This window comes from Polypterus senegalus, chromosome 8 (genome assembly GCF_016835505.1).
Source record: "Polypterus senegalus isolate Bchr_013 chromosome 8, ASM1683550v1, whole genome shotgun sequence".
Taxonomy (NCBI): Eukaryota; Metazoa; Chordata; class Cladistia; order Polypteriformes; family Polypteridae; genus Polypterus; species Polypterus senegalus.
The window spans coordinates 95,203,411-95,227,456 of NC_053161.1; the positions used below are offsets into that span (position 1 = coordinate 95,203,411).

Here is a 24,046-nt window from a genome sequence, read left to right on the forward strand (position 1 = left end):
AAAGACAGAAAACGGTACATGCAGTTCAGCAAACATTTATATGACCTTGTAACTCTTAGTACTGGTGCACCAGTGTCCATACCCCTACACTTTTAACCACAAAACAAATGAAGGTGATTCATCTGTCATACTTAAACCTTCAGATGACTTCACATAAACAGGCCTCATTTCAAACAGTGATGAGTCCATGTACTGTGTATATGAGAGTTTGGTGTAGACATAATAATCTAGACTTTTACATTAAAAAAACTCACTCTCGATGGCTCCGCTGTTTAAATGGCAGAGTCATTTACAATTCTGGACATGGTGCTGTCATAAAACCATAAGTGGGACAAAAACATCACATGTATTTTTAAGCAAGTCCATCAGAGAATGGACTTGCTTCTTTTTGCACTAGCTGAAGAAATTCAATCTTCCCCACGAACAATTGTTCCTGTTCCACATAGCCATCATCAAATTCATTCTGACCTCATCTGAAACTGTATGGTTTGATGGTGCCTCTGTTCAGGCTAAGGTCCTTCTGCAGCACATCATCTGATGTTGTGAAAAGATCATATACGGTAACCTACCATCTGTTCAAGCCCTATCTGTTTAGTGCAACATCCAGTCCATCGAGTCCACTGTAAGGATATGTGCCACAAAGATCATTTCTAATCCAACTCACCCAGGGCAGCACTTATTTCAACAGCTTCCCTCCAGCAAATGCCTTTGAGTGGTGAAAGCTAAAATATCACACCACTTAAACAGTTTTGTTTTCACATGCAATTTTTTTGACTTAACAGTTTTGAGTTTTACTCAGTACCCATGTATACGTGGGCTTTTTTCCTTCATGTTTTATTCTAATTTATTTTGTATATGTTATATTGTTCTTGCATGCCATGTCAATACAAATTCCTATTTCATATTAGTGTACCTGGCCAATAAAGTGAACTCTGATTCTGAACTATTTAGCGTTTACATTCCAGGACATAAAACTTGTTCTCAAGGTGTAGGCCTCCTTAATATCCCACAGAAACATAAAACTACTATACTGTAGAAGGAAGAGCCTCTAGCCTTGGGGCACTCAAAGTCTGGAATAATCTGGTTACCAATTTTAATTTTTTTCATATTATTACTGTAATTATTGTTGTATAGTGCCCAGGGCATGTAAGTGAAAATGCAGTTAAACATAATGAATTGAAAAGACCTGTGACCCAAATACCATGACAATATTGTATTGCACTGTCCCTGTTTATTTCTATCCCTAGTAATAAATCAAGCTGTCTATTCATCCACCCATACTGTACCATTTTTTTAAACATCCATGTATTTTCTGACTAAACTTTCCCCAATACAGGTTGATGGTATACAATAATCACTGGCACACTAGTACAAACAAAAAAACAACATCCGTAAAAACTCTGGACTATCACAAAGTATATTAAAGAATATGTTCACATTCTCTCATTCTGGACAATCTTAGGAATGTAGGATGAACAAAGCAGAGTGATTAAATAAATCAACATACAGAAAAGAATATGGGTGAATAGGATGGCTGTGGCTATTGGGCCGAATGACCTGTTTGTGTCACAATAGTTCTACTATTTTCATATTTTCTAAAAAACAGCACAGACATGAAGGAACACAAACTGTGACAATGCCAGAAATCAAATTCTTTATAGAGCTGTTAAATATGTTCTTTTTTAGTCTCCTTATAATCATTTTTTGTGAGTGATCAGTGTTTACTTTGGACAGAACACACAAATCCAGTAAGAGCGAGTCTGAAGCCGGAAGACTGGCAAATCGTCTGTACGTGCGGCGATGTGTTTTGGTTAAGATTAGGGATATCGCAAACTAAAATGTAAGACGTTTTCCAGCTTCCTTTCATTCTCTTTTATGCTACTGTTTGTACAATATCAAATTGTAAACCATTGCAGAAAACAAAATCTTGGCATTTTTGTTTTCAAACTGCTGCACAGAGTTGTGACAAAATGTAGCTATTAGTTTCAAATGCCAAAGGTTACTTATTGTAAAACTGGCTGTCGTAAACCACTTTTGTAAATATTTACTACAAGAAAGTGGCACACTACAACATTTTCAGTAAAAATGTGACTCAGAGCTTTAGTTAAAAATAGACAGACATTGCTAAGCATAATAAACAATCATAAATTCATAACACAACAAATTTTAAACAACAGATTCCAAAGCATGGCAGTGATTGCGATAAGCTCGCCAGCTACAGAACAGTAGGATGCGCTACTTGTATTGGAACTAGATTAGCAGCTGCTTTGCATTTACTAAGTTGCCACTGTGAGTACTTTGGTGGGTTGCATTGCAAGCTGGAAAGCTGCCTGCTGCAGCAGCCACTTTTACGACATCCTCAGCTTATCTGAAATTGATCTGGACCAACTAAGGCAAAGTTGGATCTTTTGGGGGCACCCTTCAGGGTGGTCAGCACATGATCCTTGCCTTGCTGGAAGGTAACGAAAAATGAAATACTGCCAGAAATACAAAGACAGCATTATTGGAGTATACATTTACAAATGTTTTCAGAGTAGTGGCCAGTAAAATCTGCTCTTTTAGTTTATTAGATCAGTGTCAAAAGCTGAGCAGGAAAGGGGAAAAATGCTGTGTGATATTATTCCCTTTTCCTATTTCCCTTCAAGAACATAGACAATTTATGTTGAATCTTGATGATTAGCACAATTAACTGTGTTTAGACAACTGTCTTCTATAAAGGTGCAAGGCATGCTTCAGCAGCAAGTGAAGCATCTGTCTGTAACTGTCACCTTTGTTTCAGTATATGTTTCCAAACGGTGACATAGATCTGCATTAAATTTAAGAATCAAAGTCTATTGTTTGACACAGATCTATGAAATTACAATGCAGATTGCAAACAAATGCCACCTCTCTAGGGTGTCTCAAAAATCTGGGCTGGCTGGATGAGTTAATATAAATGCTCTATGCCAAAAGTCTGTGAATTTATCTCAGTTCTCTCATAATGGAATTTGGCATGTTCATGCCCAGTTTCATTTCTCATCCCTCAGAAAACACCAATTTCTACTACTATAACCACATAATGGTCTGCTAGCCCAGATAGTTGACACACCCTTTGTTTTGGAAAGATCTCAATTCCATTAATGTAGACTTTACTAAGACCTAAGAATGAAATATGAAAAAAATTATAGAAGACAACTTCCCCATTTTTTTTTTCATGTCGGTCCGGGCTGCTCTCTATGATAAAGCGAGCCAAAAGCAATTTGAGCTTTAGCAGCTTTGCAGCGCTACCACTCCAGCAGCTGTTATTACTCATATTAGCCTTTACCTGGAAAACTGGCCTTCTTTTCGCAGAATAAATCTTTGGGATGCCTACACCAATCGTCTGAGGTAATGAAAAAGCAGTATTCATTTAAAGTTTACCCTTACTTTGGATTGTGGCAAGGGTGTCTGAGTTTATAAAGTTCTGAAAATACTAGTTTATTGTTACAAGCCTCTTAATGGCCAACCAAAATCACAAACAAAAAAAGTTAAAAAATACCAGAAATAAATAATTGATGCACAGTATATTCAAAATATGGTTCTAGTGCAATTTCTAAAAGACAAAAATAACTAATAATGACACAATTTTGGGATTTTTTTAAACAAATAATTTTCAATATAACATAAAATGTCACTACTCATTGTCACTTTCAGATGACTCTACAAAATGATGAGTTACCCATGATATTATTATTTTATTTACAGCAGTTATCTTTGAGATTTCAAATGACACAGATATCACGGGCAATGCAGTGCTCTTCTTCTTTGAAAAAAGTGTTTTTGTTAAGAACCTCATTTGCACATTTTTTCACAGACGCTTTCAAATCATTAACTTTGAGTAAAACAGTGAAGCTTGTAATAAAATGCAAAAGTGGAAAAGCATGCACTTAAAAGTTTAAATCTGGAAGTCAAAGTTATCTTTTCATACTCATGGTATATGTCCATGTTCCATGGAAAACTGAGTTCTTAAGTGAAGCTTTTTTATATAGATTTTAAATATACCGTTCCTCTTCTTGCAGTTTAAAATGGCACCTACAGGGCACCAGTCTAAAAGGGTGAAAACAAAAGCTTCAAAACTTAACAAACACATCATTGTCAACTCAAAAATGTTCTTGAGTGTTGATCTGCATCTCGAGATTGCACATATATTGTAAAGTAATATATTCATGTCTTTTTTTGGAAGATAAAAATATTTTTGTGAGCTTCTGGCATTTATGTCCCCCTGTGATCGTTATATTATTGCCTGTCTTCCTCTACATCAACCTTTTAGCCGCTGAGGAGTAAACATTATTTGCAATGCTAATACTCTACATTTGACCTCGCTTCACTTTCATCTTCAACGACACACGTAGATAATGTTCGGAACTGCAGTAGGATTCAGAAAGAAGCGACCAGAAACACTTTCTTTTCCTCTTAGGCTGCAAGTCGTCATCTTTGGAAACGTGAGCACCAAAAACTTATAGATTACCTTTGTTGGTCTGAAAGTGGTCTGTTCATAAGAGAATTAAGTGCTACTGTATAAGCCATAACTTCAAGGGGGTTGATGGAAACTGTTAACACTTGATTTTTTCATTTTATTTTCACATTCTGGGCCATACACTTTAAACACATTTTGGTGCAAAAGTGATGATGCACTAAACAGCTTCGGCCACATACTACAACACTATTTTACTTCTTTTTATATACTGTGTATATATATATATATATATATATATAGAGAGAGAGAGAGAGAGAGAGACCCAGGTTCGCTTCCCGGGTCCTCCCTGCGTGGAGTTTGCATGTTCTCCCCGTGTCTGCGTGGGTTTCCTCCGGGCGTTCCAGTGTCCTCCCACAGTCCAAAGACATGCAGGTTAGGTGGATTGGTGATTCTAAATTGGCCCTAGTGTGTGCTTGGTGTGTTTGTGTGTGTCCTGCGGTGGGTTGGCTCCCTGCACAGGATTGGTTCCTGCCTTGTGCCCTGTGTTGGCTGGGATTGGCTCCAGCAGACCCCCGTGACCCTCTGTTTGGATTCAGCGGGTTGGAAAATGGATGGATGGATATATATTTGGTCTTGAGCTTTGATCTTGGCCTCAATTAAGAGCTTATGATGTAATATGTGTAAAGCGACCGCATGAACTGAACATACAGAGTAGCTCAGCCATAAAACTGGGCTTGGTGTCCTTCTCACTGCAAGTGGAGATGCGGTCGTGTGCCGTGACTAACAGGAAAAACATAGCTGTGTGTGCAGCAGCAAGCTCAACAGTGAAGCATACTGCACAGGCTGACTGATTCCTTCACTGTACATGCCAGTAAGACACTCCAAGCTCAAAGGAAAGTCATACATGACAGAAGAATTAGAGGTGCAGGCTTTCTCCGGAATGTTATTGGGCTCCGGGTCGTTTTATATGAAATTCCACACATGCTTTAAAAAGTCAAGCGAAGTGGAGAGTACACCAATGTGAGGGAAAAAAAAGGGTCAGGAATCTTTTGGTGTTTTAAAAATGTAGAAGTCATGTTTTCTGAAATTAAAATTTTTCCTCATTCAGTGTGAACATATTCTCTATGTTTTAAAACTTTGTTAACATGTTAGGACCGGTAGCCAGCAGTCTCCATTTTGAACTGCATTATAAACATAAAATTTTCTTATTTCCAAAAATAAAAAATAACTTAGGAATGCAATTTCCAGCAGAAAATTATTGTGAAAAAATAACTTTGAATTGAAAAATGGCAAACTTCTCCTTAATGACTGAAGCCAGGAAGCACTTATTCACAAAAAAAGTTGTGGAAATCAAAAAATTCTGAATCATATAATTAAGGAAAAAAAATAAACCTGGTAATTTAAAAATGTTCTCTTTTTATTTGTCTTAGGTTCTCATGTGTAGAAAGATATTTAAAGCCAGAGTAGGCAAATAAAATATCAAAAGCACAAATAAAAGTGCAAACAGGTTTTCATTTTTCAAGGCTATCCTGCTTTTATTGTTATAATGAATCATAAAATTATAGTACAGTAGTACAAATCTCTTTGTATTTTAATCTATATTCTCTCAATTAACATTTCTGGGAAAATTTGCCTCATTTTAATTTGGAACATTGTTATACACAATATGTGGGAGAACAAGTTTTTGGTTCTAAGGTGAACAACTCACAACAGAGTAGAAGTAAGGGAGGATTCTCTGTAAATGGACAACATCTGCAATTTGTTTCTTAAGAATCTGTAGTCCCCATTAAGTACAGGACCTGGGTGCCCCGAAGTGTTACCTCAGCCAACATATTGAGTGAAACTTATAGTTGCAGAAGACTTTGTCTAAAATAATTTTTCAAATGTATAATAATCACTAGGCTAAAACAATATACAGTAAATGCTATACTGTGCATGTAAAGCAATTCAGGATGGTGCTCGTCATGAAAGGAAGTTACTGTTGCTGTATACTGAATCACGTTTCTGTGAAATAATGAGTTTTATCCAGTTCTGTCTCTGTGTGAGAGACCTTATCACACTTCCTGAGTGCATAGTTAAGTTGTGCTTTGGAATGTTAAAGGGGAAGAATTTATCAGTCTGCTGTATTCAAAGGAAGGACAGTAAAGCTGAGGCTTGAAAACTTTTATTTGGTTGATATTTAAAAACATGGCATAAAATGGAAGACCAAAAAAAAAAAACACACTCAAGAGAAATACTATTCAATATGTTAATGATTGTTGGAAATATGGTGTTAATATTTAAATCCCAAAATTGCATCACAATTCTACAGCTGCAGCACACTCTCACCTTGAATGTTATTTCATATTTGCTACTACGTTTAGTTGTTTGTACTCTTCTCTAGCATGGGAGTAAAAGTATTCAGGTTAGTAAGATTACATATTGCTTCATTATAGACAGTTACATTCTAAAGCATCTGGATGGAGACATATTGACAGTGTTTGGGGGAATTCTCTTAGAGAAGTAAATACCCTACAAATTCTTGTTTGGTCAAAATGACTTGCCTTGGGTAAGGTCAGGCCACATTACTAAGTTTATGTAAGTAATCAGCTGGGGTTCATTCCACTCAGTTGTAGACCTTGCAAATCTGGGGCACAGAAGAATAAAGTAAACAAAGACAGAACAATACACACTGCATTTACTGCATAAGATGGATCATTTGTGTTGCTGTTATTTTAGATGCATCACATCTTCCCCAGTAATTTTTTTCCGCTTTATAAGAAATATTTCATATACAGTCAGTACTTATTTGTACATTATCTCTGATTGCCTTTTAAACAGGAATTTCCACATTTATTAAAATGTCTTGGTTTATGTAAAATGTTAAAACATACCACAAAATATTTTTAAAATAATACATTATTTGGTATTTAACTGAGCTATTTTTTCCGTGTCTCTAAATTTGGATTTAATTAAAATCAGCAGTCTGTAGTAAGATCCATGGTTTGTTATTAAAATGTTGAAAAAGACATTTTTAAATCAAGAAGAATAAAATTAGATGAAGTAAATGGAATCCCAAGGAGAAAGAATAAGTAAACCAAATTACGATTACATTTTTATCATATAACTGACTAGTGCTTTCATGTTCCTAAATGTCTATCAAAATGAGCAATGGGATTGGTAAAGAATTATAGTTCTTTTAAGCAGCCTCTGTTTCAAAGGGACTGACCAATTACACAAGAATAAACTTGACTATTGTTCAGAAAAAATGGGAAACAAACTGCTATTTAATAATAAAAGCAGGATACAGAGATAAGCTAATTATTTGTGAATTAACTAATCTATGTGACGAAGTGAGATAGAGGTCCATGGCTGTGCCATTTTTTAAAATAAAAACAGTGGGTTCTGAGGTTGCTGCCGCGGTTTGTTTGGCGTGGAGATGAGCCGGTTACCTGTTAACAGGCAGTTGGTTGGCTCAACTGTTGTATATGGGCACTCCGTGAATTGTAATTAGGATTCCACATTCATAGGAGCGTAAAAGTGTCCCGAAAGAGGAGAAAAGAAGAAGAAAAGAAATCTGGAGAGACAGAAAGAGAGAGGCAGAGCCCCTCCTGCTGAGCAATGATGAAAAGCAGGAGCATCCAAATGCTCTCATGGATGATGGTGGGAGAAGGGAACAAAGCTCATGGGGTGCCTACAGACATCGAGGGACGGTAATGGTGACTTAAGTCAGTTAAAATGGTTGACCTCATTCCAAAGGGTATCTCTGCTTACTAAGCAGACTAGAAGGGTGAGCTGCCGGGATGTGGAATTAGAAGGAAACACTGAGGCTTGTAGTGGTTTTTAAAGGGATCGATCCTGGCTGTTTTAACTGTAATTTTAACCACTTGTGAATTGTTTATTTATTTATTTGCATTTTTACCTCCACTAAGGCACTTATTTTTATCATTGATCATTTATTTGGAGAAGAAATTGCACTGCACTTTTAATTTGAGCATTTTTTAAGTACTTTGCACCAACTTTTGCTTGTTATGTGTCCTCATTGCCCACTCCATTCTCGGTCATGACTATTGATGTACCAGGTTAAAGGAGGTAATGCCAGCTGGGCAACCTAGGCATCACAGTCTAATTTCAAAATTTATTATGAATTAAAAAAAAATCCATCTTTTAACTTTTGATGTCATGCTTTGTCTAATATCATTGGTGTAACCTTAGTCCCCTCATTTGATTTTAAACTTACTGTGTTCAGAATTGTGCCATGATGTAGATGTGACCATTCTGGTCAAACAAAAAAGGATGCCAGTGTCTATGAAAAATAATAACTGACTATTTCATATCACCAATATTCCAAGAATGGATGCTGGAGCTGAACTCTGGGATGACCCCAGTAGTTGTTACATTACAATCCAAATGATCAACTTAACCTCATTAGCTTTGTCTTTACGCCAGGAAAAATGAGCCAGCAAGAATAAATGTTCTTACGTGTAGCAGAAACATGTAATTACCAAAATGCAACATAAATACAACAGATAAGCTCTGTCTAGTGTCCAGTGCTGTACTGATGCAGTTTTAGTACATGTTTTGTGTTTGACATGTTATGAAACAGTCACCAATGCACAGCCTCATGTCACAATTGGGACAGTAGAAGCGTGCTTCTTTGCAAACTTTTCCTTATTTTTTTCTGTTGCTTGCACATGAGAGGGTAGAATATCAGTGCTTGATCTGCATAATTGACGTTTCCTGATGTTATTGCAGGTCACCATAGCGTAAGGCTTAGTGACTTATACATTTCAACTGATGTGACTATTGACAGTTGCTGCATTGTGAGCAGTGCTTAGGGGGCTAACTTCTTGACTGTCCTTGCTGACTTTTGGAGATGCAGCTACTGTTGCATCATGCTGAAGCTTCATGCAAAGAAATTCTGCAGGCATTTCACAGCATGTACAGTGCTGTATCATGCATCAGTTTCACTTTCTGTGTCAGTATCTGATGACCAATTCACATCGTCGTCACTATCACTCGATTCAAGCAATGATTTACTTTCAGTTCATACTAGAACTGCTTTTATGGCTTTTCGTTTGGCATTGTACTCTTTGTTGAAGGCTCTGCCCCACTCATGAATATAGATGAGTTACCATAGCAATATGATTAAAGTGGCAGAAATAATAGAAATAGTTATGTTTTTTTCATGCTGTTTCACTTACTAGATGGCAGCATTATACCTTTCCAAGCATTACACTGGCTGAACACCATAAAGTGTATCATTACGCGTCACCCCATACATGACTCACGGTTAACCATGCTTGCATAGCATTCCAAGCCCAAGTCACGCTTGGGGTTGAAGTCAAAGAGGTTAATCATTTGTAAATTCCTGCCTCCACGTGAAAATATCTAAAAGGTTTTGCTTTCACTATTGAAAGCAATTTTGTAAAAATGTGCGCTTGTTTAGAGTCATTAAACCTGATTGTTAAAAGATTGCATTGTTTTTTTGGAAAGAAAGTTAATTATCTGTGCCTGGGACAACTTCTCATTAGCATCTCTACCGACTGTTTACTTACTTTCCCAATTAACTATTTGGAAACCGTTAAGACAGTAAAACTGCCTCAATATTAATAAATAAATTACTGAAATTAAAATGAGGGACAGGTAATAAATGTCTGTGAATGAAAATTTATGAGAAGGACATTCCCTCAAATGAGGAAGTATGCTATATCATTAAGCAGATACAATATTTCTAAGTAAGCAGATGTCCAGTTAATGACAGGAACAGGGTACTCATTAAAAATCAATTGGTCAAAGGAAGGATCAGGCAGAATTAAATTTGGAAGTCTCTGTTTGGAAGTATTTAAATAATGCAGAAACAGCAGCTGGGTTAACGACCATTATCTGGGTTCAACTTGGCTGTCTGATCTAATACAGAATTAAATTGATTTAGTAAAAGACACAAATCATTAAGTAATAAAATGAATGCATTTTGTACGTCACTATAATATTTTGCTAGTTTTATTAGGATATGTTTTAGAACACAATGTCATTGTGCTCTGTAATTTCAGATTTATTTTTTCTTGTCAGTGTTAATAAATACACTTAGTCTATATAAAAAATGTAATCATAGTTCTGTTTATATTTTTTATTTGGTTCACTAAAAGAATAAATGATGAAATGTCCTTTAATATGACTACTAGGCCGATAAATCAATATTTTATCAACAAATAAATACTAGGGACATTTTATAACATACTGTAATGACCCGGTAGTCAGTGTTAAAAGCATGGTGCATTATGGGTATTTCGTTAGAGTTTACTTTTTGTGTTAATTAAGCAAGGCAATCGATTTCTTTTGCACTATAAATGTTATATGTGTTTATGTTTCAGTTAGTTGGGTGAGCTTGGGTCATTTGCAGCCCAGGTATATAAAAGTGTAACAGTTACCCTTATGGAGAAAGATGTGTTGATGAATGACCTTGGCTATGGCCTTGCATGTATTAAGCTTTGTTTTTGACTCTCTGCTCTATTAAAGAGGTAATAAAGGACAGAGCTGTGTCTTGCTAGATATTCCATCTATGCAATTATTTACAGAGACACTCGGGGTCGTGCGGTGTATGGGACACGAGTGTTCACCTGCTTAATGAGCTAGGTACAGCTGCGTGTATGGCACTGGCATTCTGCTAGCCGATAGCTTGGGGGAAGTGCGCAGCAAAGTTCAGCTCCGAGAACTTCAATACTCAACTACCAGTTGTTACAATACGTTTTGTCTATATAACACAAACAGTTTGCTTTTGATATCTAAAATTTTATGAAAATGTAAAATTATGACACAAACCTAATTGACACCTGCTGATAAGGATACATTGAAAAGTGCTAATGAGTGAGATGCAAAAGTAAAATATACCATACCTCAACCAGATTTGAATATCTAAGTCTCAAAATATAGCAGTACAGTATTTGAAACTAGAAAGTAATATCGGCTGTTTATTACATCTATCGTGCATTGTGGGACATGTTCTGCCTTTGTTTATTACAGTATGTCAGTTTGTTTTCAAAACATATTTTAATTTGTTATATAAAATCAATTTGTGTATATCTCAAATATTATTTTCATTTAAGAGCGCCAAGCCAGCCCCTGAAATCCATCTTATTCAGATGTACACAGTGATTCCTCCAGGTGCTTTTAGAATTACATTGCTTAGTCATAAACTGCTAAATTCCCTAAACACTATCTTGAAATATAATTCTGGCAGTTTTCAGATATGCTCAGAGAAACAAACTACAGAAACAGTAAAATAAGGCAGCAAATCAAACACTTTCAGGACTTTGTTTAAAGCCTCAGGACAAACAATTTCATTTTTAAGAATGTGTTGATTTGATGCAGTGAAAGACGTCAAACTTAACCTGTAGATCAAAGGAAAACACATCCTGGAAAAATACTTGGAACTGTACAACTTTTAAATCCTCATAGCTAAAAAGCACACAAGTTTAGGGCCAGAAACTGCAAAAAATGAAATGTAACCAAAAGTATTCATATCATGATGTTAAATCCTGTTTTCCTTATTGTAAGAATTATTGACTTATCAAAATTTACATTTTTTTTTATTTACAATTATTTAGCAAACTTTATGAAACCTTGTCAAGTAAATTTTGCTTACCCCATTGGCAGAGTTTTGTGATAAATAAAAGCAAAACAACTCCAATTTTAAGTGTGTTGTCTAGTTTTTGCATATGCATTTTTTGCAGTGTATATCCAGTAGATACATATCACAAACACAAAAAATGTAAAAAACGAGTGATAAGGGTAAGGGCTCAGTCTACCACATAAGCACAAAAAGCAAAGTCACAAAGGAAGCTTGACATACCTTTGGCTGAAGGTTTGGGTGCAGCAAAACATATCCGTTTGGATCAATGGCAAAGTAGTAACCGTTTGGGCCAATCTGTATCAAACAAAATGTAAACCTAATGATAGTCCTTTTATTACCAACAGCAATTTAGGCATAACTTCATGCAAGTCATTGTTACTATGTGACTTTAAATTTATTAAACAATTACTAGCAAAGTTACATTTTTGAAATGAGGGAAAATTAAAAATTATTTTTTAAAACCATTACACTGGTCTGCACCAAAATCCTGCCATGCAAAAAATTTGACACTTTACAGATTTCGGAGTGCTGAATCAGTTTTCTGAAATTGTAATTTTTATACCATAAACCATTTCCACATGATATAGGATTCAGTGAAAAAATGTCTCTTAAAAACAATGTGCATTTTTGTTGTGGCAAAGGTATTTTCCATGATGAGAATATTATTTCAAGCTGATAAATGTCAGCCTGCCTTATTTTTAACATTAACTGAAGTGGAAAAAAAAAAAAAATCAACAGTCAATTTATTTGCTACATATATTTTGCTCTGAAATATCATTTTGTGTCTGTTCTTTTTACTTCAAAATATCCAGGAGTTTATATTTAGAAGGTTAGAAAGATGCGTTTCTCTTGTCCAAAATAAAGAAAGTTGTTGTTAAAACATTTTTTACAGAAACATGTAAGGCTGAGTTGATCCATCCATTGCCTTGACCAGGTACAAGGTAATCAGATGGTAAAAGAATACGCATCCATCTTTTATTAAAAAGAAAAGAAATGCATGTGCCACTGTTTACTTGGGAATACAAAGGCGGCAAATTACGAGAAACTATTAGAGGAGCTCCTCTCGTTCTACATCCCCATTTGGATTTTTTCTGCAAGAACATGCATGGGCTTTGAGGAACAAGAGCATCCGCCTCAGCATCGGAAAGTACAGTAAAGTTCCATATGAAACACCTTCAGAGGATTAAAAGTGTAAAAAAAAAAAACTACAGACTGACTACTTTGTAAGTAATTATTCTATTTCAAACGAGTATATGTGTAATTTAGCATTTTTTCAAGTTTAAATAATTGACTGTAAAAATATATTATGTTTTCTCTTTAAAACACAGTTTTTTTTATTGAAACCATCTCTGAAAAACCAGACACGACCGAGCAATTCTGTTACCAGATTTGGATCCATCATCCTCAAATCTATAAAGGACATGTAAATTTTTTTGTTTTGTACACTAATATTATCAGATGTAAAAATTATTTTTAAACTGGTTCCTTTTTACCATAAGCATTTTTTGTTAATTCTTGGGATATTGGACTACTTGCATCATAAGAGGGCTTAATGACAAATTCATTAATAATAGATACGTCTTTTTATTCATTTCTTAATTTATCTATTTACTTATTTTAACTAGTTTAAAGTTGCACTTTGTTAGCCTAGTTCTCTTTCTCATGGGTGGCGGTTGATTTGTTTCGAACCTAGTTTTGTTAAACTTGATTTGCTTGTATGGCATGTTATGTGATTTTAATAAAATCAATAAAATACTTAAAAAAAATTGATACCTCAGTAAAATTATCACATATAATAACAGATTTGCATGACTAGTTTGAATCCAGCCTGAGCACTGCAGGTGTGAAATTGCACACATTCTTACTTTGCCTGCATTGGTTTTCCTCCTACATCTCAAAGGAATGTCTGCTTGGTTGACTGTTTGTGTTTTTGTGTGCATGCATCAACATTTACCCTGCAATTAACTGTCACTCCGTCATGGTCATGACTTGTTCCGAGTGATGATGGGATAGGTACACCCTCTCTTAAACCCTGAACTAGATAAGTGGCTTAGAAAACAGAAGAACAGATGAAAAATTATATATACTGTATCATTATAATTTCGTTAATATGTTTAACAAGAGCCCTGTGGTGGGTTTGTTTCCTGCCTTGCACCCTGTGTGAGCTGGGATTGGCTCCAGCAGACCCCCGTGACCCTGTAGTTAGGATATAGCGGGTTGGATAATGAATGGATGTTTAACCAGAAAAATACATAACCCATTAATTTTGGTTGGAAAATGATGGACTGAATTTTAATGGTCTTTTTCTAATTCAGGGTTTTACGAGAAGTAGAAAATACCCCCACCTATACTGGCACAAGGCAAGGACCAGCCATGGTGAGATGCCATTCCAATGTAGAACACACTCAAACTCATAACTTTTAATGGAAATAAACACCCAGCCAATTTAAAAACATTAATTACTTAATGTGTTCATTTTTGAGATGTGGGAGTAAACTTAGAGATATCAGAAAAAATGCACACTCCAAACAGACAATGACCCTTCCAGGAATTGAATCTAGCAATATAAAGAAGGAAGAATGTGGTTTGTAATTAAAAAAAGACACAATATGTTCTAAATACACCACTTTAAAACATGTGTCATATTATTAAATTCAATCCAAAAAAAAAACTAAACTCCCTCATTTTGCAAGTACTCTGTAAATCCCTTTTTTTTAAGTATCAGAAGCAGTTGGCTTGTTACAAATCATTGTATGAGGGTTCACATATTTTTTAAATCAGCCTTTCTGATTATAATGAGAACAACTGCCTAAACCTAGGTGTATGTGGTGCCTAGTTTAATACATTACACCTGTGACAATAAATACTGTGTGTACTAACCATACAAATCTATGTTGTTAAACTCATTCATGACCAAGTACCGTAAGTGTAAATCAGAAACGTGCTTAACTTTAGATTTTTTGTAAATCAAAGGCATCCTAAAACAAACGATTATATTACAGAAAATGGCTCTAGCTGCTTGAAATTATTTTGATCCTGCTGAATAGCAATACTTCACTTGCTGTAGTATATTAGTCTCAGAAACCTAACATTAAAGAAAATACCTAATTTAATGTTAACAAGTATATATTTAATATAAAGAGATTTAGAGAGACGGGTTTCTAAATTGAGTTTTTATAACTATATCTTTATGGATGAACTGTAATCACAAAATACCTAAAAAGGTCTGTTAATCTTTGCAAATATAAATGTTTAGTTTATGGTTTCTAGATAACGGGTCCCCAGTATCTTTCCAAGCTGTATACAGTATAAGTACAGTGTGATATATTTATTTTATATTTATTTTGATATTTTTTGTGTACTGTGCTGAGCTTGGAAGGTGGGGGTGGAAACCATTTAACCTGCACAGTGTACCTGTACATTATAACTGTGACACTTCTGACATACTTAGACATACTTAATATACTACACGTATAAAGAAAGAAACTATGGAGGATACTTACTGTGAACCGTGGAGTGAGCCTTTTGATATCTTCAAGAGATACATCAATCGCCATAACTCCCAAAATTAACTGGTTCTGATTGAAACAAATCAGTGTTTTAGTTATGGAAATATAAATTGAAGCTTCAAAACCTTTAAACATCACGCAGATCCGAATACTGAAATATACTGAAAAGACTTTAAATAGCATTATCAAATAGCTTAGAAGACAATGTGTAATGAGTGCAAAACAGGAAGCAACAGCTGATCAAGATGCTCAGTCAACATACAATGAGAGAGGATCAATCACATTTAGGTGCTTCACTGTGAATATTTTTGCACTAGCATGCTGAAGGTTTAGTAATATCTAAATGTTTGGACAGTGTATGAATTGAGTAATGCAGAAATAATATGAAAGCCTTAATATTTGGCAGAAAACAGGTAGGTTATGCTACAATTATTACAAATGTTTGTGCATGATAAAATAATGGGCTTTCATTTTATTCAGTATATAATACAAAATGATTAGGCAATCCTTTCAGTTTTGGAAAGGCTTCATCCCAAATGCCTATCACTCAAACATAATCTTAAGTCTAGATATTGAACATTCACATTTAAGTAAAGTGTATGATTTAAGAGACTCGGTCTGTGGACAGTTTATATTTACAAAAAAATTAACTCCAAAGGCATTAATAATTAAGTTGTGCCATAATAATAATGTTGTGCCATTATTAAGCACAACATTCATTTTCAGATATGTGCAAAATACATATCAAGTAACATTTTGTTAAACATAAAAATATTTTAGTTAGACATGTAAAGAATTTGTACCTGTTTATAAGAGCCATCTTTGAGTTCTTTTGTTTTATTGAACACTGGCAATGTTCCTGTGATCACTAGACCAAGTTCCTATTGGAAAAGCAGGAAAATAAAAACAGATAAGGGTAAACAAACAATGAAACATATTACAAAACACTCATATTTTTCATTAACATAAATATCTTTTAAACTTAATCTATCCAAAATCTGTGTGTTCACTGATTAAATGCTTTATAGCTAGTACAATGACTAAACATTACATAGAAATTGCAATATAAATGTGTGCAGCTTGTGCTTGAACTATTAATGGTATGTCCTTATAACAAGTACTCTTAATAGCTTTGTCCCAAGTGAGTTTGCTCTAATTTAATATCTTACGCACATTGCAATTTCACGTTTTTGAGTTAAAAATAAAAAGTTGTTATGAATGAGTTCTTATCAATTGGGTCTATAAAGTACATTCTATGTCATGATAATGAAAAATATTGTATTTTTCTCTAAACATCCCTTCTCTTTCCAGTAAGAGGAACAACTATATTGCAGTAAGGTCAACGTCCTACTGAGCAGTGTCCAAAACAGATAAATTTGTTCTAGTCTACCAATTACATGCTTTTATGGATAAAATTGCTGGTTTAAACCAGTGCTTTAATCTGTCAATTATTTCAGACAAAAAATGTAGCAAAATGAAAGATATAATGTCATTTACTTTTTCAGTACAAGTGTCATGCTGTAGAAAAAAAGAGATTATGAAAACAAAAACTTACTTGAGCATGCAGATACTAACAATATTAAGTGTATAAAAAAACTATGATTGATGAGACAGATAAAACAGTCTTACTGGCAAAAAGGAACTTAATCAGCCCTTGGGATAGTTTACACAGCACAAAGTGGTGATATGACGTACATTATGATGAACTTCCTCACTTATGAATAGCACATTTCATTGCTGGAGTTCTTATAACAGCTCTAAGATTATAATAATGCACATAATAAGTACATATTTTTAAGACCAGCTTTCAGTGTCTACTAGTTTGTATACTGCCCTTTTGCTGTTTGCTGCCAGAGAACATGTGTAAGAACCTGTTGTACTGCTGGTTGACATCATTGTAGAAGGGAGTCACAGCTTAACAACTTGGCAGTGTTGGCAGCAATATACAAGGCTGTGGTTGCTGATTATGATACTGCTCTTAGTGTTCTGAAGGTGTATGTTATCGTAGTTGTATTGTCATGTGTACAGAGTACAAAGAAATACTCACTTGCATGTTCATGTCCATTAATTTTCTCCAGCACCAATGTAAAAAATACAATAAAATACATAACTTCATCTTGTTTAATAGAAAACACAGTAATATATCTTGACAGACCTGGGTTGTTCTAAGATATAAAACAGATGTGTAAAGCTGAGGCCGGAGTGTCTGTAATTGCACTGTAGTGAAAATGCCAGTTTTGAGATCTAGGTGGGGAACCATGTCCTTTATATGTTTTTCACACTCCTATATTTTTGATTTACCACTACACAAAACTTTTTTGTCTGTGATAGCATCTCCAAATCACAACATTAGTAATGGCACCCAGAGAATGATGATAATCAGCTCCAGAAAGCCTCTCTGGTACTGTCTATGAGCACATCACTCTGCTGTTATGCTATAGTACATGTAAAGATTTTTCGTCCTAATTCATTTTTACTAACTACAAATGACAAACTCCACATACCATGTCCAGGCTTTGCATGGGAGACATGGTAAAACAGAATAAACAAATTATGACTCCTGTAGACCAAGACTAAGGTCAGGATGAATGACCAACACATCCCCTACATGGTACAATTGTACTATTATGTTAGATACTATGTTGGTGGAATTCTTACTCTGCAGTACAGTGTTATTGCACCTATGATGGGTAAGTCACCTCAAAATCACTAGAGCTCACATGGGTTAGGTTCGTAATGGGTGACAGACACTGCTCACAAAAACTCCTGTCATACGGCTCAAGGGTAGAAAGAGTGTAAGACCACTGTACTTCACTCCTCTTAGGAAAAGTTCCCAACAGACCATCCATAATTAAATACATGTACAGCTTAGTTCTCAAGGTCATAATTTGCATAGTTTTCTCTGTAGGCATGTGTATGTCTACTATATATATTTTGTCAAATATGTGGGCATAATTTTTTAGTTTCTGTCCCAGACAGGAAAAAGTCCCGTCCAACAACACCTGATGTCACATTTGCTCTCTCCTGGCTCTGCCCCTTCCAGTCCACTGAAAATAAAAAGATGACAACTTGAAGTTGTTATCATTTGTGCAGCAGCTGTCACATGGAGCACCAAGCACTTATCTCCTTATGCTGCCATTGCACAAGAGGAACACGCTTCATTATTTGCACTTTTCCTTTTTTCACTTCAATTTAATGTGTGCAAGAAATGAGGATTCCCCAAATAGGACCCCAAATCTACTGTATATAGATACATAGATATATACAGTAATTATATGTGTGTGTGGAAATACATCATCGTCATGATCTAGTGAGACAGAAAAAATAGTTATCTAATTAACCTAGATGCTAAACAAAATCATAATTAGATTTCAAAGTGAGGGTGATAACTTCTGGTTCCAAAGAATTTGAGGTTATTAACTAGGAGAACAGCCAAAGATTCTTTACCAGACCAATATCATTCCCAGTAAAAGTATACCCATAACTATTTTAATGGCAGAGTGTAGGGATAAAACCAGAAAAATAGGTTAAAGACCATTGCTTGCCAAATCAAGCTCCCTACGGCCTTCTAACATAGATTCCTCGTCTGTTTTGCTAAAGACAAAATGTGGAAATATTTCTTTGGCTCTTAGCACACCAGAACAAACCTGTCAAGAACCTATTTTTCATTTCTAGAAATATACGTACTGTTTATATTCGTTTACTTTTTCCTTCTTATTTTTGTCAATGTTGAATAACGTTTTCTTTGTTCCGGATCTCTGTTTCTTATCATTGCAAACACCTTAAATACCAACCAAGTCCCCCCAATGAGACACCAACTTCCATAAGCTCCCCAACTAAAAAGAGGCCCTCTCAAGATTTTCTAAAGGAACAATCCCTCTGATGAGAATTAATTGATAAGAAGATTGCAGCTCTCAATTGCTTAAGACGTCATGACAGACTCACCAGATTATACATAATGTATAATATAGTGTGATGTTTATAAGCGACATTCAGTTGGACCAATATGCAAAATAAAAGTGCAGGAAAACTTAATTCATAAGAATACGTATAAAATGTTGATTTGCTTCTTAATGTAGGTTTGGTATGCAATTTGTAAAGAACCATATAAAATGAAATAACAGATAAACGACCACAAAATAGTTGTTGGAGTTGAAGGGAATGGTGAGTCAATTCTCCATGAAATTAAAATGTTTCAAAGAGTTATTTATCAGGGAAGTGAAATAAAATCTGTAGGCAGTACTGAACAAGACTTCAGATCTGGTGGTACACTAAAGCTGAACAGCTTTACCAAGTCTTTCCAGAAAAAACAAAAAAACGCAATCCATTTATGTAGAACAAAACAGTGTTGTAGGAGAATGTTTGCACTGTCCATTCTGCTAGTCTTTTAGTGGCCCACAAAGCTTGTTAAGACAGCAGATTTAACAGGGGTGCAGAAATTCAGCTTCACCCCCAACCTGCATTACTGATAAAATGGCTAACTGCATCTTGTAACATTCTTAACTAGTCTTGTACTTCATCTGATAACAAAGTTGCTAATCATATTTAAACTAACATCTCTGCAACTCCTTTAGACATGAAGGTACCCACATGGAAACCCAGGTTCAAGCAAAGAACTATAATTCAATGAGTGGCAACAGTGTGAGGCACTGGTTCTGTATCTGGTAGTGGCCTTGATTCAATAACCAGAGGGAACATGGAGCTTTAAAATGAGCTACATTCATCTCTTCCCTCTTATACTGGACTTGAAAATATAATGCTGAAGTTTCCAACCCCAATTCATGATGACTATGCAATCCTAATTAACATGTGTGTGTTAGGTTCTTTTTGAAGAGAGACCAAATGGACTAGAAGGTAAATTGAATGGACAGGGATTTAATATATACTTTAAGATATCAAAAAAAGATTGACAGTGAACAGGTCATAGAGGGAAACATACGACAAACGTTGTATTGAAAAACAAAACAGAGGCCAAGACCAAACAAAATTCCATAATTACATATTTTTGAGTAAGTTTGTCACAGGTCTTTCCTGAGATTTCATAAAGTTGGATTTGCCTTACTAAGTTTACCAGCACTTTCAATCGTGGTGTGACGACAACACATGCTGTATGTAATCAGCACACATGACTAACAGCAGACATTTTTGCCATGTACAAAATGGTGGTGCCAATAACTTCCAGACTGGCTGTACCCATGAAAGGAAAGACAAAAAAAAACACACTGACATCACAAAAATAAATTATATAAATTATTACAGACACAAAAATGAATAAATGAAGCCCACAGACTTAACAATGTAAATTTGACTGGGTACATGACAGTGTGATTTGCCACCACTTCAGTTGTAAAAATGTTATGATATAAGGTTTGTAAAACAAAAAGATCTAAAATGAAATAAAGACTTATTGGCTATCATTAAACTGTTAAGCAGGGTACATCAACTAATGGAAGGGTATGTTAGAAGGCTACTTTGTAAAGTTTTTTTCAAGGTACACTGAAACAGTTTTTTAGCCAAATCTGAAATACTCTTGGTTAAAGATAATCACCGCTCTTTTCATCAGGCTAAACATTCAGTAACCTGAAAGTAATGATTAAATAACATACAAACAAATAAATGTATGTCATATTCTGCTAAACAAGGGCTAGCCCTGGACGCCGTCTTTTTAATAAAGGTACAATTATGACTCCCTAAGGAGAACTGCTGACCTCTTATTGTGTTCTCAGTCAAGCGAATGCTACCTCTTTAAACAGCAGACTACTTGTGTTAGTAAATAATGAATGAGCAGATGGGTAAAAAGAAATGAATATTTTCCTTGGGGGTACAGGCACCTGCCTAGTGAGACGTAACAGGCCCAATCCTGACCTTAATATACTTAGGGGTCATTATCCTCTTTATTGCCATATGGAATAGAGCAGAACATTGGAAATATGACACTCAAAGATGTTAAAGTCAGGCACCACATAAAGAGTTGCACAAATGAGATGAAAATCTAATTGTCACTTTGTTTAATTCAAAAAAGTGTAAAAGAAACTTAACAATACCAACTGTGTTAATCAAGCCAGCTGGAAGGCATTTAGCTAAATTATTTCAAAATACTGCAGTCTGAATGATTGCTTATGCAATTTTCAAACTGGTGCTATTACAAAATGTACCTTGAATTTTAAAAGTTATTACAAAAATGAATATTTATTTCCTAGTAGGTTCTGTTTTGTAATCCATGAACTTATAAAGTTTGACTCATTATAAATGGGCATAACATAATGTGCTATATAATCAATGCAATGTGTAAACCTCTTTATCCCGTTAAAAAAAAAAAAGGACATTGAGGCTACACTATGTATTTGAGATGATGGTGTCTTAATTACTGGCTGAATAAACTGGGCCAATAATGTTTCAGGAGAAACATGGTGTATATGTATATATGTCAAATTAAAAAAAAAGTTCTCCCAATGTCAAAAACAGATTGTCAAGTTGTGAACCTGAATTTTATTTTAAAAATCTGCTTCAAAAGTTGTCAGTTACACCTTTTAAAGGACTCTCTCAAAAAATTCCAAGAGGATTTCCAATTTCAATATGTCAAATATAACCATTTTGTATTGTTAAATACTTAGAAAGTGTTTTAATGCTCATCTGTTAATGGGTAATTATCCATCCATCCATCCATTTTCTAACCCGCTGAATCCGAATACAGGGTCACGGGGGTCTGCTGGAGCCAATCCCAGCCAACACAGGGCACAAGGCAGGAACCAATCCTGGGCAGGGTGCCAACCCACCACAGGACACACACAAACACACCCACACACCAAGCACACACTAGGGCCAATGTAGAATCGCCAATCCACCTAACCTGCATGTCTTTGGATTGTGGGAGGAAACCGGAGTGCCCGGAGGAAACCCACACACACAGGGGAGAACATGCAAACTCCACGCAGGGAGAACCCGGGAAGCTACCACTGTGCCACCATGCCGCCCAATGGGTAATTAACGATATTTAAAATTTTTTTTGTTTCTAATCTTAAAACTTACAGCTCGGAGACACCCAACTTGTGGATTTTTGTTAACACACTGCATTGATTTAACATAATTCACAGAGGGGCTTGCTTTCATTGGACTGGTGCTTTTCATCCATTGACACTAAGCTAGGATTTTACTTCCTTCAACTTGTTATCTGAATACTTTGAAAATAAATGATAAGGCATGTGTATTGTTAATACAGCATGTTAGTAAGACAAAATGAATGGAGACCTACTAAAAGATATCATGAAATATATATATATATGTATAATAAAATGAGCATATACAGTATATGTATATATGAGTATAAAAATTTAATTTGCATTATATTTTACCATCACTATGGAACTAGTTTTAATAGAATTTAGAGTCTAACATGCAATGTGCAACTAAATCAAATAAGTGTCACAAACAAGTAGATGAAATATAAAGGATAAAATGAGTAAATGGCTAATGACAAGAATTTATTTTAGTTCAGGCAAAATAAAGCATATGAGTCCTGGGTAGTACAATTAGACAAATACAGAAAAATGGGTCAATTGTTGAAAGTATGGTTGAAAAGTATGGTCATAATAAATTCTGTTTAAAATGCTCCTCAGAGTGTACAACACGAAAATATTTTGAAGTTTATGGAAAAAACATGGTCCTCCAGTTGTGTACGCATGGATTTCCCACAGTAGAAATGATGGTAATACAGCACAAAATTATAAAAAAAAAATGTTTGTTGCATAATGCCCTATTAGAGGCATAAATGTAAGGAGATTGTGGGGGCAAAATATATTCCGACCTTAAAAATGCTTGCAGATACAATGGTGACACTTGGACTTTGGTGACCCCTAGTGTCGAATGTAGTGATTTCAGCAAGAGTAAGAACTCCTAGTGCATTTACACTTGGACAGCTCCGCAGAGAATCACCTGATTTGAATCAAAGTGTAATCAGTCCTTAAAATATCATGATAATCTTCAATCTCCAAAAATATGAAGAGAACACAATTAATACAAACATTAGGGAAAAAAATATGATGTTTTGAGAAAGAATCTACTGAACTACAGCTTTATAGATTACCTCATAGATAAAGCATATATGACAAGGGCCATAAACTGTGAGGCTAAACCATCCATCAATCCATTTTCTGAACCTGGTTTTCAAATATGGGCTCACCTCATACTTGACTGTCTATACAGACAGTCATGCCATTGAAGGAAACACATATGCACAGAGCAAATTAGGAGACAATAAAAGACTAATAAATAAAAACAAATCCCTGAGTTAGGAACGTAAAGGGACATGTTGTGACTGGTTTATATATATATACACTAAGCACATAAAAGGCAAACAAACAAATACTGTACAAATGCATTAAATTAGCATCAGTCAAAACTGGATACTTAAAAAAATGGCACATGGATTACATAAAATATACTTTCTTGTTTATTTCAGTGATTTCTGGTGATTTTTATAAGTTGAGAAAT

General features: G+C 35.1%; 1 protein-coding gene across 4 annotated transcripts in view; it reads right to left on the minus strand.

The window, feature by feature from the left end:
• Positions 1–24,046, minus strand: part of LOC120534138 (voltage-dependent calcium channel subunit alpha-2/delta-1) — a 690,895-nt gene that overhangs the window by 101,167 nt on the left and 565,682 nt on the right. For 2 of the 4 annotated variants that reach the window (XM_039761459.1, XM_039761458.1), the window contains exons 16-19: positions 16,360–16,437; positions 15,551–15,625; positions 12,267–12,341; positions 3,305–3,361 (exon numbers count right to left, since the gene is read on the minus strand). In XM_039761459.1, the coding sequence (XP_039617393.1) occupies positions 3,305–3,361; positions 12,267–12,341; positions 15,551–15,625; positions 16,360–16,437 (285 nt within the window). The remainder of the gene's footprint in view (positions 1–3,304; positions 3,362–12,266; positions 12,342–15,550; positions 15,626–16,359; positions 16,438–24,046) is intronic. The other 2 variants (XM_039761461.1, XM_039761460.1) reach the window with 1 other exon arrangement.